This window comes from Musca autumnalis, unplaced genomic scaffold, assembly GCF_047663935.1.
Source record: "Musca autumnalis isolate F117 unplaced genomic scaffold, ASM4766393v1 scaffold_2, whole genome shotgun sequence".
Taxonomy (NCBI): domain Eukaryota; kingdom Metazoa; phylum Arthropoda; class Insecta; order Diptera; family Muscidae; genus Musca; species Musca autumnalis.
In genome coordinates this window covers 33,754,561-33,771,334 of record NW_027411755.1, presented here as the reverse complement: position 1 = coordinate 33,771,334, position 16,774 = coordinate 33,754,561, and the positions used below count along the sequence as shown (strand labels likewise).

General features: G+C 37.8%; 1 protein-coding gene across 1 annotated transcript in view; it reads right to left on the bottom strand.

Moving 5' to 3' along the window:
• LOC141393893 (uncharacterized) overlaps positions 1 to 15,659 on the bottom strand; it is a 68,967-nt gene extending 53,308 nt beyond the window's left edge. Inside the window, exon 1 of the mRNA XM_073967503.1 lies at positions 15,174 to 15,659. Coding sequence (XP_073823604.1) covers positions 15,174 to 15,308 — 135 coding nt within the window. The 5' untranslated portion in view covers positions 15,309 to 15,659. The remainder of the gene's footprint in view (positions 1 to 15,173) is intronic.
• Between the last annotated feature and the right edge of the window lie 1,115 nt (positions 15,660 to 16,774).

The window sequence follows — 16,774 nt, the reverse complement described above, 5'->3', positions numbered from 1 at the left end:
TAAAATCGGGTGGCGCTCAGTGTAGGACCGTGTTGGAAACTTAACAAGACGCGAACGAGGGTCTTAGTCCAAACGAAGGTTTAGTGACAGAAGTGAGCTTTTATCCTCAGCAAAATATAATTTTTGGGCAAGACTTACTAAACGAAGCTTGGTCGCTTTAATCTCGGAAGTATCTAGGAAATGAAAGAATCGGAATTAGCTTTTAATCGAAGTCCTAATGGCTTGAAACTGTTGAATTATACAAAGGAAGAATGTGGATATAACCAGTTTACCAGGAGAAAAGCGAGACAAAGGAGAAATATGATTTGATGTCCACTTCCTCAGTTCAAAGTTTGTGATGGATAATCATCGACGAATAATGTGAGTGAATCATGATACTGAGTGTCATCTACTAATTGACAAGGTGTACGAATGGCGAGGAAGGGCGCACAGTGTATCCCACATGTGACCGTTTGCAACTTAAATTTTGAATAGGGTCAGAAGAAGAAGTTCTACACCAAATGATTTGGAAAGGAAAATGCTTGGGATCGACACTATCTATAGAATTACATCTACCTGAAGAGTTGGAAGAAGATGATTCAGAATAATACCATTGAAAGTTAAAAAAAATAAAATACTACGAGTTTTGTGGACGGTTTGTCGAGGTTAATGAATGTGGAATGCAGCAAGCGAGAGAATTGGAATAAGATTTTGGGGGTTGAACATAAACGACTTTTTACCGAGGTCTTCGAAGAAGAGATTTATTCGACCGACAAAACTGTTTCAAACCGTTTCTACGAGAATCCCCCAGTTGCAATGTTTGCGGAAATCCGGAATTAAAGGGAAGCGTTACTGCGTAACGACCCTCCGAATCTCGCACGGTCGTGGCACGATAATTCCTCTCACGAAACATGTCCGATGGTGACCGGAGTAGTGTTTCGTTGAGAGATTCCTCCTCAGCTATATCCAACACAGTCGTAAAGACCTGGACTGAGGAAGAAGGCATGGGACCAGTCAGAATCCAGCCAAATATCGTGTTTTGGGCTAACATAGAACCCAGAATGTTTCTTTGCGTCCCTTCCCGCAAAATCTGTGGATACAAATCTGCCCCCAACAATAAATCGACAGGTCGTGAATCAAAAGGACGATCATCGGCTAAACTAATATTAGGCAATCGAGAAGTGATGTTTGAACTGAGGGGACATGAGGGAAGGCTTCCGGAAATTTTTGGAAGAACAAACGCACAAGTTTCTACAATTAAGGAGGAATCGAAGCGAGAACCAATGCGAAGCGAACAATTTTTCTTCGAAGTGGCATGTGTTGAACTATTAACACCAGAAACAGTAGCAGTGATTGACTGGGTGGGTAATTTAAGGCGCTTTTGCAAACGTTCAGTAATAAAAGAAGCTTCTGAACCTGGGTCTATAAGAGCCCGAGCAGGATACGAAACTCCTAAATGAACAATGTTGACCATCGCAGTACCTAGCAAGACATTCCGATTTTGGGATGTATGGAACACTTGACTATTCATGGCTCTAGGATTAGCGCCGGTGGAAGTAGAAGCTATGTTTCCATCTACTTGTGGAGGATGGCTATTGGTCAACGACGAAAGAGATGTGGATGGTCTAGGCGAAGAAGATGAAGAAGGCCTATGTAGCATAGTATGATGGCGACTATTGCAAATACTACAATTGTGGGTACTAGAGCAGTCTTTGACTGAATGTCCCACCGAAAGACAATTTATACAACAACCTTGCTTTTTGGCAGCTTCAAATCTCTTTTCAAACGAAAGTGCTCTAAATTTAGGACAAGAACGCAGTGAATGGGATTCTTTTCTACAAAGTATGCAGGCCGATTTAGATTTATCTTTAACCGAAGAAGTAGCTAGATTAGTTTTGGCTCTACTTTTCGGAATTGAAATAGAAGAAGAACCTCTCATGTCTCTAAGGCAAGCTAATGTCTGAATTCTTTCTGTGAGGAATTTGTCTAATTCTTCCCACGAGGATAATGAAGATTTGTCCTTAATACTCTGCTCCCACAAAGAAACAGTTAGTCTAGGCAAACGTTGTTGACAAATGAAAACCAAAATTGGATCCCAATGATCCGTGACTACATCATAGACTGACATAGCAGAAATACAACTATTTATTCCACGCTGTAAAGTTTTCAAATTAGAACTAGTTTCGGTTTCAAAGGCAGGAAGATCAAATAAGAGCATGAGATGGTTATGGACTAGAATACGTTTATTATCGTACGTATCCGTTAACGACTTCCAAGCTAAAGCGAAACTTCTATGGGTGAGCGGAAACTTTGCCACGATTTCCCTAGCCTCACCTTTTGTTTTTTGCACCAAGTGACAAAGCCTTTCAATGTCACTTAGCCCAGCGTTATTAATAAACATGGCTGAGAAAAGGTCCCGGAAAGTGGGCCACGATAAGAAGTCACCATGGAAATCTTCAACGTCACACGGTGGTAAATGAAGATGATGCATTTTATTCGAAACGTATGGTGGTAAGCTCCAATTAGCAATAGAAATGTCCGAAGAGTTTTGGACATCTGGAAGAGCAGTATTCGACAAATGTGGAGGAATCGAACTACGGATAGAGATATTGCCACCATTAGAAGCTGGTGGTTGACCAATGTTAGGTCTATTAGACCCACGAATCGCAGAATCGAAATGTTGACTCTGTTGAGATGGACTGTTTTGAGGAGTACTAACGAGCAAGGCAGATGGGGAAGCAGGGGGAGACTTTACTGACTTAAGCTCCTGCAATTTTTCATTAATTGTCGACAAACAAGCGACGTAGCTTTCGCAAGTAGTTTGATACTTTGCGTCAGCCGACGAAATGTCATTTGAACTAGTACCCTCTACGGTAATAAGATGATCCAGATACTTATCATAAGTATCCTTCACTTTCTTCCACAAATCTTGGAGTTCCGTGTTACGAATCTCAAGATTGAAAACAGTGTGGTTTTCTGGCCTAATCAGATTAAAACCAGCAATGAATTTGACAACATTGTCAGAAGCACGAATAAATTGTGTGACAGGAGTGACCGACATGATTTAAGACAAGAAAAAACCAAAAAGTATCGACAGAAAATTCAAAAATCTCAAAAAAAATCACTTTTTTAACTATTTCAGAAAGTCAACTAGACCCGAATGTAGGGTGCACACGGTCTAATTTGCAGAAAAAGATCGGGAGAAATAAGCACGATGGCTAATAGCAACGAAAAGCTTAAAAAAAGTACGAAAAATTTCGAAAAATCACAAGTTCTTGACAAATTAATGAGAAAATCGTCTATTACCAACAGTAGGGTGCACGTCACACTATGTGGTAAAAACGAATTTATCCAAAAATGTTTCGAAAAAAAATTAAAATTGAATTTATAAATAAATATTTATAAATAATTGAAAAAAAATCAATAAAATGTGAATTTAATATATAAATATTATCAATAATGCCGATTGTAGGGTGCTTTATTCGAATAATATCACGAACAATCAATATTTAATCGCGACACGAAATTATATTCGAAAAAAATAACAAACAAAATTTTATTAAAAATTTATCAAAAAAATATTATTTTTTACACTGGTGCCCAAGGTGCGACAGCCAGCAACGAAAACGAATAAAAGAAAGGAAAACACAAGCAGCGTCGCGTCGGCAGAGCGATCAACGTATGTTAGTCAAACCACACACAAACCAACCAACGACAAGAGAGTTGGAAAAAAAAGAAATAAATTGTTGCTAGCTTGTATGGATGCTGGAATTTTTGGGTATTTTTGTTGTTGCGATTAAACGACAAAAACCCAAACGACAAATGAGATTAGAAAATTGTTGGTAGTTTTTAGAATTGCAAATAAAAGGGCACGATGGAGAATAGTAGTGTTGTTATTGTTTTTTCTCACTAGTGGCTGACAATTTCAACGATTAAGGGAATGTGTGTATGTAAGCCCTTAGGTAGAAATAATAAACAAGCACTACAGAATCGATCACCGGCAAACAAATTAAAGCAATAGAATGCGAACAAATGCAAATTAGGCAGAAATTAAATTAGAATAATTTAGATTTTTGTAAATAATCAGCGAATGTATTAAAATAAAAGCACAATATTGGGATTATTGGTTATTTTAATACGATTATTTAGCAAATTGTACGACGATAAGTGGACTGTATGATGATTTTTGTTTATAACACACGCGTTAAGGCAATTGTAGGGCGACCAGTACGCGACGTAGCGAACAAATTATCAAAAATCAATATTTTTTAAACCGAAACAAATGCAAAAACAAAAACACTCGCGGTATGCTCAATATAAAAGAAACTGAACTACGTACCTTTGAATGTATGATGTTGTTTGTGGATGATGTTTAGTTTATTTGGTGATTTTTGATGTGGATGATGAAAAGACGATGCGCACTGATGAGGGGGGATGATGGTGTTGATGATTTTTCTCCTTTTAAAAATAGGGAAAGAAACCAAGATTAGCAACAACTTCAATATGCAGGTTATTGATCCGGCTCGATTGGATCAAAATGTTGGCGTGATACCAGTGTATTTGAAACCCAAAAAGAAAGAAAAATAAAAACAATTGGTGTATGTAATTTTGTTGTATGTTTATTTTCAAATCTTTATTGTAAAGTTGGTGGGTTTCAGAGAAACAAGACTTTACCTTTGGTGTGTGTTAACGACAAGAGCGAAAAAACAAGTGAAGTTGCAGATGAGCATAATAGCGCTTACAAGGTTGTGATCAACAACGACGACGACAGCATTGGAAAGCGCCCCTTCTGCATCCGAACTGAGCGAATATGACTTTTAGGAGAGAGCGTGGGAAAGAAGGAATATTCTCTCCCACAATCCGAACCAGGCGAATGTGACTCCTAAAAGAAAGGCAGAGAAGATTTCCCCATTTGAGCTCGAAAGAGCGGCCAATTAATGCGGTTAATTGTAATGCTGCCGAAGGGGAAACAATGCATCGAACATATACATTGGCGTAACCAATGTATCGAACTTATACAGGAGGTATGTTGTCTATACGAAAATATGAACTGAAATGAACAATTTTTGTTGGCTTTTAAATTTCAAATTACAGAAAGTTCGTCCAAAAAATAAAGCTAAGGTACTGAAAATCGGGAGGTTTGTTTTGGGGCTATACCAAAACATGGACCGTTCGGTTAAACATTTTAAGTAAAATCCTCAAAGTACCGAAAATCGGGAAGTATCGTTATATTGGGGCTATGTTGAAAATTGTTGATGCAGATGTGTGGTGACCACTACAACCTTCAAATGTCACATTACAGTTAGTTCGGTTAAAATTTTAGCTAAAATTGCCAATTACTGAAATTTGGGAGGTACCGTTATATGGGAGCTATATCCGAACATGGACCTATGTTGACAATTTTTTATGGAGAGGTGTTGTGACCCCTAATAACTTCAAATGTCAAATTACTGCTAGTTCGGTTTAATATTGTAGTTAAAATCATCAAATTACGGAAAAACGGAGGTACTTTTATACGGGAGCTTTATCAATACATCGACCTTTCTTGACAATTTTTGGTAGAGAGGTGTGGTGAGCACTAAGAATTTCAAATGTCAAATGTTCAAATTACACATAATTTGGTTAAAACTTGTAGGTAAAATTCTCAAAATACCGAAAATCCGTTGTATGGGGATACCGAAATCCGTTATACCGAGGTACCGTTATATGGGGCTATACCAAAACATGGACCTACGTTCATAATTATTTCGAATATAAGTTTTTTGGTCACTAAGAACCCTAAATATCAAATTATAGCTAATTCGGTCTAGAAATGTGAATTTAAACGTCAAAATACCTGAAATCGTGCGGTAACGTTATATGGGGGCTATTCCAAAACATGGACCTATGTCCACTAGTTATATAAGTTTATTGACATTTAAGAACCCTAAATGTCAATTTATAGCTAAATCGGTCAGTAAATGTAACTAAAAACGTCAAAATGCCATAAATCAGGGGTACCGTTATATGGGGGCTATACCAAAACATGTACCTATGTTCATAATTTTTTCGAATATAAGTTTTTTGGTCACTAAGAACCCTAAGTATCAAATCATAGCTAATTCGGTCTAGAAATGCGACTTAAATCGTCAAAATATCTGAAATCGGGAGGTAACGTTATATGGGGGCTATTCCAAAACATTGATCTATGTCCCCTAGTTTTGTTATATAAGTTTATTGACACTTAAGAACCCTAAATGTCAATTTATAGCTAAATCGGTCTGAAAATGTAGCTAAAAACGTCAAAATACCGTAAATCGGGTGGTTCCGTTATATGGGGGCTATACCAAAACGTGGACCTATGTCCACAACTTTTGTTATATAAGATTATTGACACTTAATAACCCTAAATGTCACATTATAGATAAATCGGTCTGAAAATGTAGCTAAAAACGTCAAAATACCGTAAATCGGGTGGTTCCGTTGTATGGGGGCTATACCAAAACGTGGACCTATGTCCACATGTTTTCTTATATAAGTTTATTGGCACTTAAGAACCCTAAATGTCAAATTATAGCTAAATCGGTCTGAAAATGTAGCAAAATACCGTAAATCGGGGGTACCGTTATATGAGGGCTATACCAAAACGTGGACCTATGTCCACAACTTTTGTTATATAAGTTTACTGACACTTAAGAACCCTAAATGTCAAATTATAGCTACATCGGTCTGAAAATGTAGCTAAAAACGTCCAAATACCGTAAATCGGGTGGTACCGTTATATGGGGGCTATACCAAAACGTGGACCGATATAGCCCATCATCGAACTTGACCTGCCTGCAAACAAAAGACGCATTTTCCCAAAATTTCAGCGTCCTATCTCCATTTTTGTGGATGCTAGAGTGATTACCACAGACGGACGGGCGGACGGACGGATGTGCACTGACCGACTCAGAATTTAAACCTGATCAAGAATATATACTTTATAGGGTCGCAAATGAGTATTTCAATGCGTTACAAACGGAAAAACAAGCTTAATATACCCTCCATACTATGGTGGAGGGTATAAAAATGTGAATTTTGACCGCGATTTATTTGAAAATACCTCCCGCGATTTTTTTCGTTTTTTGATTTTTTGCATCTATGAACATTGAAGTTTCAGAATCCTCAAAAACTTCCCAGGTGTAAGCACCTTTCATTTAAAATTAGTTAAGGCGCACCGTGAGAGGTAATTGCAGGAGTGGTCCGATATGGCTTATCTTCAAACTTAAACTAAGTTTGGACAAAATATTACAAAGGCCAAATTTTGGACCGAATCGGCAGATCCGTTCGAGAGCTATTTTGCGCTGCAACCACTACACACTCTGTCATAGGGTTTTTTTTAACTTTCGGGAAATTTTGTATGGGAGGTACCCGAAGGAGTGGACCGATTGAGTCCATATTGGAACCTCATCTAAGTGTGGTAGAAATTTCACGATGTGCAAAATAAGGTCCAAATCCATTACTTCTTTTAAGAGTTTTCGTGCACACAAATTTTCCGAACATTTTCGAACTTTTGTGGGAGAGGTACCGGAAGAAGTGGGCCGATATAACCCATCTTCGAACTTAAACTAAGTTTGGACAAATTATTACGGAGGCCAACTCGAACCAAATTTTGGATATCGTAATATTTTGTCCAAACTTAGTTTAAGTTCGAAGATGGGCCATATCGGTCCACTCCTTCGGGTACCTCCACCACAAAAGTTCAAAATTGTTCTGTAAAATGGTGTGAACGATAACTCTCAAAGGGAGCAATCGATATGGTCCAAACATTGCACATCGTATTATTCCCTCCAGATATATATCGGGTTAGAATATGGACTATATTGGTCCACTCCTTCGGGCACCTCCCACAAAAAATTCGGATAAAGTGAAGTTTAAGAGCTCCAATCGGACCGTCTTGTAATGTCTTTCAGTAGGTTGTCCTTGCGGCTCCCTTTACGATGGTACTTTTTTTCTTGCGCAAGTTCATACCTCTTGAGATATTGGCCTAAAAGCCCCAAGAAACCCGGACGGTCCCAAGTTTCTGATTGGCCCAATCTTTGCATATCGTATTCATGTATCAGGTTGAAATGTCGACTATATCGGTCCCGTCCTTAGGGAACCTCCCACACACAATTTGGGAGAAGTGTATATTCAGGGTATATTTTCTTCAGCACAGCTGACGGATACCTTCTTACTAGTTTTTCATAAGTTCTCATTTTTGTTGCCACTTATTTGTAGTTTGCAAATTCTTTTTCAATCCTTCACAATACCGATCATCGTATTGTGAAATTAAAAGTTAGAAACAAGAAAAAAATCGTTAAGTTCAGCCGGGCCGATGTGATTGAGATATTAAATTCGTTCGAAATACATAAAATTGGGCAATACCGACCAGACTTAAAGCAGGATACTTATGGATTGTTTTTTTTTTTTTTTTTTTTTTTGAGTAAATTTTCTATTTTCTGGGAACACAAAATTCCAATAACAACCAATTCGGTAGAAAAATGTGACTAAAATCTTCAAAAAATCTTAAATGGGGGCTACTCTTATACCACCAAAAGTTGGACCTACACTGTCTGATTTTTTGAACGGGATGTTTTATAAGGTAAGCGAAGACTAAATGCCAAATTTGAGTTATTCCGGCTGAATTATGTGACTAAAACTTAAAAAAAAAAACGAAAATCTAGAGTACCTTTCTACGCAGGCTGTACAAGAATCAAATTAAATCTGTAACTCCTTAACGACAAAATTAACGACGAATTTCGGTAGTTAACGATAATTTTCGGTATGTGCTATTCTATATACCAATTTTAACGATTTTGTTCGGTAAATTTTGTCGTTAATTACCGAAAATTATTGTTAAGTTACTTACTTACTTACTTAGCTGGCCCATTACAGAACATTTGTTCCATAGGCCGAACTAAGAAAAGATCTCCATTTCTCTCTATTTGCTGCTTCGAAATCTGGAATACCGCGCCATTTCATCTCATCATCCACTTGTTTGCGCCATCTATTCCTTGGCCTGCCAATTCTGCGTGCACCACCAAGCGGTCCGTATTTATACGCCTTTTTAGCGGGTTCATCATCGCTCATTCATATGATATGGCCTAGCCAACGCAATCGCTGCATCTCGATACGTTTAACAATATTGATGTCGTTGTACAGCAGATACAGCTCGTGGTTCATGCGACGTCGATATTCACCGTCAACGCAGATTGGTCCGTAGATCATTCGAAGAATTTTTCTCTCAGACACACCAAGCACTGCTATGTCTGCTTGCGCAAGTACCCAGGCTTCCGCACGGGTAGTATCAGTGTTTGGTAGAGCGTTATTTTTGTTTGACGAGATGTGGCTTTGTTTTTAAACTGCTTACTTAAACCAAAGTAGCATCTGTTGGCCAATACAATTCTTCTTTTTATTTCACAACTGATGTCGTTTGTTGTGTTTACGGAGGTGCCGAGGTAGACGAAGTCTTTTACTGCCTCAATATTATAGGAACCAACTTCCACAGTCGGTCCGAGCTCAATGGACGCATTGCGCGTCGACACCATCAACTTGGTCTTCTCACCTTCATAAAGGTATCAGTTACTTCTTTTACTGATCGGCCCATGATGTCTATATCATCAGCATAAGCAAGTAACATGTGACTATTGGTGTAGATTGTGCCACTTCTTTTGACGTTTGCCTCTCGTATAACCTTTTCCAGCAGGATGTTGAAGAGATCACACCAAAGGCTGTCTCCTTGTCTGAAACCTCTTTTGTTACCAAACTCTTCGGAGAGGTTCTTTCCTATTTTAACTGAGGACCTCGTGTCAGTTAAAGTCATTTTACAAAGCCGGGATACCAAATTCAGACATGGCTTGGAATACCTTTGAACGCAGCGGGCTGTCGAAGGCTGCTTTATAATCGACAAAAAGGTGGTAGGTGTCGATCTGCATCTCTTGGATCTTCTCCAGGATTTGCCGCAGGGTAAATATCTGGTCAATGGTGGACTTGCCAGGTCTAAAGCCGCATTGGTATGTTCCAATTATATCGTTGACCATAGGCTTTAGTCGTTCGCACAATATCCCTGACACGATCTTGTAGTCAATAGGGAGTAGACTTATGCTCCTATAGTTGGAGCATACAGTCTTATCTCCTTTCTTGTGGACGGGACATAGGATGCTCAGGTTCCAATCGTCGGGTACTCGTTCTTTCTGTCAGATGGTGCCAACTAGCTGATGAATACGCCTCAGGTTTTGAACAGCTCGCTGGTAAGCCATCGGCTCAGCCGATTTATTGCAGTCTTTATCTCATCTTGGCTGGGCGGTATACATTCAATACCATCTTCTGGGATTGGGACTGTGTTATCTTCGTCGTCTTCGCTGCTATTGGATACCAACTGTTTTGAAAAATGTTCTTTCCATATCCTGAGTGCACTATCTGTATCAGTTACCAAATTACCTTGCTGGTCTCTACAGGAAGATGTGCCTGTACCAAAGCCATCAGTTTGATGCTTCACTCTTTGGTAGAATTTTCGGACTTCATTCTGGATCCTGTACATTTCGATTTTTATACACTCCCGCTTTTCCATTCTCTCTTTTTCCTGCGGAAAAGACGTTTTTCCTCTCTCCTGTATCTCTCACGTGCTCTACGCGGTTCTACGGATTGCAAAGTAGCCCTATATGCCGCATTTTTCTCTTCGGTGGCAGCACGACACTCCTGATCATACCATGGATTCCTTGGTGGAGGTCTCTGGAATCCAAGTATGGATTTTGCGGCTGTTTGCATGGAATGGACAATATTTTGCCATTGCGCTGATATGTTATCGGGATGAGGAGTGCTTTGATTAAGCAATTGGTTGAGTGTAATAGGCTGTGGCTATCTGTTGTGTTTGCAGCCTATCGATGTCCAACTTCCGCGTTGTGTCTGTTCGTGCTTTATTTGCAACGTTTAGACGGGTACGTACCTTTGCTGCAACAAGATAGTGGTCCGAATCAATGTTTGCGCCTCGGAACGATCGTACATCCAACACGCTGGATGAATTTCTTTCATCTATCACAACATGATCAATTTGATTACTTGTTCTTTGATCTGGAGACAGCCAAGTGTCCTTATGAATATCGAGATGATTAAATCTGGTACTGCTAATTACCATGTTTTTTGCAGCTGCAAAGTCTATCAGCCTCATACCATTGTCAGATGTTTCACTGTGGAGACTGAATTTCCCGACTGTTGGGCCAAATATATTCTCCTTTCCAATTTTGGCATTAAAATCGCCTAAAATGATTTTAATGTCATGGGCAGGGCAACGGTCATATGTTTCTTCTAAGCGCTCGTAAAATATATCTTTGGTCTGTTCGTCCTTTTCTTCAGTGGGAGCATGAGCGCAAATAAAGCTGATGTTGAAGAATTTAGCTTTTATTCGAATTGCAGCAAGTCTTTCATTCACTGGGGTGAAGCTGGAGACCAGATGTTTTAACCGACCAATTACAAATCCGCAACCAAACTCATGCTTCGTGTCATGGCATTTATAATACAGGGCGTCACCTTTAGGTGTTGTTGTGACGCCTTTCCCATTCCATCGTATTTCCTGTATGGCGGTAATGTTGGCCTTGTACTTTTCAAGTACATCTGCCAATGCGGAAACTGCACCATCTCTATAAAGAGTGCGAACATTCCAGGTGCAGATTCGCAGATCACGGTCCTTAAAACGTTTGCTGGGTTCGTCAACTTCAGAGGGGTTTGTTTTTCTTTTCTTTCGTTTTTTCATAGTAGGCTGTTTTTTCTTGGGGAGGGTTACTAACCCGACGCCCAAACCCAAGTTTTTAACGTTCTTATGGGTGAACCCGCGGCACATGTTAGCTCACTACCTTTAACGGGTGTTAAAGGCAGTTCCCCAGGTGACACCACTGGGAGGTCAGTGTCCTGGGTTTGCCATGTTAAAACCGGTCAGGACCGTTGCTTGTAATCTTCCATCCCCTACGTCACCCAAAAAAAGTTGTCGTTAAGTCTTAACGACACTACATTATTGCTATATTTAGCTGATTTCTTTTAACAGCGGCGTTTTTTATATGAACATCTGTTATATTTATATGGAGGGTACACAATGCAACTTCCATGTTATTGAGAAAAATCTTCTTAAGGCATTTACATAAGGGTTAACTATGTAGGATAACATGGGGCAGCTTCGCCACTATTGTGCTTTCGCCAGCGCTGATTTTATTGAAGCAGCATAAAGATCACCAAAGGGAATGTTATAGATATTCGATTAACTCATAACTTTCCCATGGACGATCTTCATGTAGCATTAATTAAATCGGCGCACTGGCGAAGCTTCCCCATGCTACCCTATCCTTATTATTAAAGAGGAAATACGTTAGCTAAAGCTTCAAAAGAACTCAAGTGTGGTACTGTTATATAAGACTTATATCAATGCCCTTAAAACTATTTTTCTACGAGGCCAAAACGTGTATAGTATTCCTATAACCTACTTTATTCTGTGGTAATATCATGGATTTTAACTCAGCGTCACTAATAATCAGAATGCTAAAAATGGCGTATATTGAATTTGTGAATATACAAACTCAAATAACGGTAACCACGGTGCGCCTTAACTAATTTTAAATTATTATTTTCGTAGGTTTTACCATCTTTGACATATATAAGTTCAAATTGGGACAATGCACTGACTGAATAGTCTCTTTATAAAACCATGACTAACTTAAAATGAAACCCGCTTACACCTGGGTAGTTTTTGCGGATTTTGAAACAGCAATGTTAATAGATGAGAAAAATCAAAAAACAAGAAAAATTGCTGGCAGGATTTTGAAATACATCGCGGTCAAAGTTCACATTTTTAGGTCTATTTTAGGTTTTCAGGATTTTGCTTGGAAATCGCAAAGCTAGTTGTGAAAATTCTCTAGAGGATTCGCCTTTCTGATTTGTTCCCAGGTTGAACTATTTATGAGATAAAGAAGCTAAGGTTGTATTTTTAGGTTTTTGTTAGCGTTTCGCGATTTTGTTGAATACGGCAAGACTTATCGATATGGGACCTGAGAAAATCTTATAGCTGTAAAATTTGCTCAATTTGAACTTCTATATCTCAAAAATGGTAAAACCTAAGAAAATAACATTAATCTTGTAGAGAATTTCCACTGCTAAAACATTTGCTCTATTTCCATTCGATAGGGATTGCGGTTTCCGAGCAAAATCGTGAAAACATAATAAAGCCCTAAAAATTTTAACTTTGACCGCGATTTATTTGAAAATACCTCCGGCGATTTGTTTTTGTTTTTTTTTTTTTTTTTTGATTTTTCTCATCTATGAACATTGAAGTTTCAGAATCCGCAAAAACTTCACAGGTATAAGCACCTTTCATTATACCCTCAGCATTTATGATAACGAGGGTATATACACTTTCATACGGGCAAAATGTGCCTCATCGAAATAATGGTTTTAGACCCTAAGTATGTTTGGACGAAATATGTTTCAGACAATTTGGAGTTGATTTAGCAATGTCCGTCGTCTGTCTGGCTGGCTGGTGCGCACGATAACTCTCGCTCGAATCAATCGATTCGGTCCAACATTTGGCTTTCGTAATATTTTGTCCAAACTTAGTTTATGTTCGAAGATGGGTTATATTGGTCCACTCCTTCCGGTACCTACCCCACAAAAGTTCTGAAAAATTTTGCGGACGATAACTCCTGAAGGGAGTAACCGATTTGGTCCATACTATGTATATCGTGAAACTTCTACAAGACTTAGATGAGGTTTCAATATGGACTCAATCGGTCCACACCTTCGGGTACCTCCCACACAAAATTTCGGAAAAGTTCAGTTTAGTACTTGATATCGAATCGCTTTGATTTTTGTTGTAACAACTTGTATTCACTGCCCCCCATACGACGGTGTCAGTTTCATCAGGGGCAAGTGCATACTTCCTGAGGAAATAGCCTTAAAGGTACAAAAAGCCCTATGACACCGTTTGTAGTGGTTGAAGCGAAAGATAATTCTCGAGCGGATCTGCCGATAAGGTTCACAAGTTGGTCTTTGTAATATTTTGTGCAAACTTAGTTTAAGTTCGAAGATAAGTCATATCGGTCCACTCCTTCAGGAACCTCCCCCACAAAAGTTCAAAAATGTTCGGAAAAATTGTGCGCACGATAACTCTTGATGGAAGTGACCGATTTGGTCCATACTTTACACATCGTAATATATCTACCAGATATAGGTCAGGTTCGAATATGGACTATATTTGTCCACTCCTTGGGTTACCTCCCACACATATTTTTGGATAAATTCACTTTAAGACCTGTTCTCGAATCACATTGTTTTTTGTTGAAGCAATTTGCATTCGCTGCCTCAATTACAACAGTAAAAGTTTTTTTTTCAGGGGCGAGTCCATACTTTTTGAGAAAACAGCCCGAAAGTTGTAAAAAACCCTTATGGCACCATATGTAGTGGCTGGAGGGCTCGAACCGAATATATAGCTATATTATTGAAGTTGTTTTTATGGCGATGTTCACTTTTTTTATCAGACAAATTGTCGGGAGCAAACACTGATACAACACCAATACATGCTCTTTTATGAAATCACCGCTCCGAAGCAAATAACTATTAACCTATTATCGAATTAAAATAATAATAAAAAATTTTAAGTTATCTTTGTTAAATGGAGAATATTTCCCTATAATTTTGTAAAAGTCTCAATAAAATATATCTTGAATATTAAATCTCTAAAACTATTTTTATGGTAAATATACGCATTTTCATTGTTAGGCCAGAAAGTTATCGTGCAGCCCTCGTATGTGAAACGACTTCACTTGCTTATGGGCTGACCCATATTTATATTCAATACCGTTTTTAAATTTCTTATCATATGTACAGTAAAACAAATCCAATATCACTTCCAATACTAAATTCTCGGTTATTAGTTATTTTCCTTTGGCATACTTATTTCACTTGACGATGTATTCAATATATCTTTATTTATATCTTTATGTATAAAAAATGTTTTTTTTTAAATTGAACATAGAATGAAAATTTTCTTCTTTTAAATTTGTGGCTTTTGATAACGAAAGAAATGTGAAACACGAACACATCAAAGATTTACAATTTTTTTACAGACTTAATTTAATTCCTTTATTTTAAAATGGTGCAAAATGTCCATCAGTCTTTCCCGCATATCCTGCATATTCACATTGCACTCTTACCTCTTTGACAATTTGACCATTTTTCATAACGGTTTTTGTGACAGGTCGGGATATTTTACGCGTACACAGATTATTGGCATTAGCCAAGACCACCGCGAAAAAGCTTACAAACAAAAACGCTCTACACAAAATCATAATTGAACTATTAATTTCTTTTCAATATTTAAAATAACTTGTTAATTTTTATTGAATGTCCATAATTCGCAGATATAACCACCATAAGTGGGTGCTGACGTTGACGAATGATTTTCTAGACGTTGTTGTTGATTCTTATAAAGTTGCCCGCAAACTGTTGCACAAATCATTAATATTAAGTTCGTATCCTGAGATTTAAAAACTTATTTTTCGTTTTTTTTTTTGAAGAGAATTAAAACTCAATGCTTAATTCAAAAAATGCTCAGCTGCATTTGAATCAGCATAGTTTTGATGCAAGTCTATAAAATAATGGGCAAATTTAAGACACTTTAGCGTCATATCCGTCTTTCTTCACTGCGCTGCTGAGTAGATCGTTTTGTTTTTGTTTCTTCGTCTCATTGTTTTTCCCCTTTCAAGTATTGTGATAGTGGCTCCTTGCAAAAAAAAAAAAAAAAAACAAAAATAAATGAAATGAAAAAACTTATCGTTATTGCTACTATCTGCAAGCGCCAATAATGATTCAGCTGGTACGACCTAGTTGCATACTTGGGAAATTGTTTCTAAAAATATGTATGATGAAAGGGATCTGAAAAATAAGCTATAAGTTCTTCAAGAAGTTTTGTATTATTGCATTAAGGGTGCTAAAAGTTTTCGTTCCTCCCAGATAATTCATCATCACCATATCATGTTTTTATATTTTCATATTTAAGAAGATAAACTCTCTTTTGACAGAAACTTCAAAATTTCCCCAACTGCCTGCGTAGGGTATCGACTTATCATCTGACTTTTTTCTTCACTTATAAATAAATGATTTCTTTAATAAATTTAAATATGTCATTGGAATTCTTTATTTGTGTTTTGTTTTTCTTTCATAAGTTTTGATTTTTTGTCGCCACTCATTTGTAGTTTGCGAATTATATGCAACTTCGTCGCATCTCCAGATAACACTTGCTTTTGGGTTGACTGAATTAAAACAAAGCTGATCGTCGTATTGTGAAGAAAAACAGCCGATTTTGGAATACTAAAAGCAGAGCTCCTGCTGAGAGAGTTGAATTGTACTGATTCATTTATTTCCTTATAAGTATTGCAATAAGTTCAACGATGGGAAATTATTTGATTTGTATGTGGTTGTCTGCATTGTTGTGGGTCCATTTTATTATGAAACAAGTAAAAAAGTATCAGTCGGCTTTGCCGACAGAGATATACCCTCAGCCTGTGTATATTGAAACAATTTTTTTCCAAAAAACGCATGTATTTAGGGAGTTTTAAAAATGTTGGGCGTTTGAACTAACAAAAATGTTGATTAGGATTTAATATCAAAAGTTTTGCGGAGGAGATACTAAAAAGAATGGATCTCCAGCCACTACATATGGTACCATAGGGGTTTTTTAGAACTTCAGGGATGTTTGCTCAAGAAGTATGAACTTGCCCTGAAACAACTTTTACCATCGCATTTGAGGCAGCAA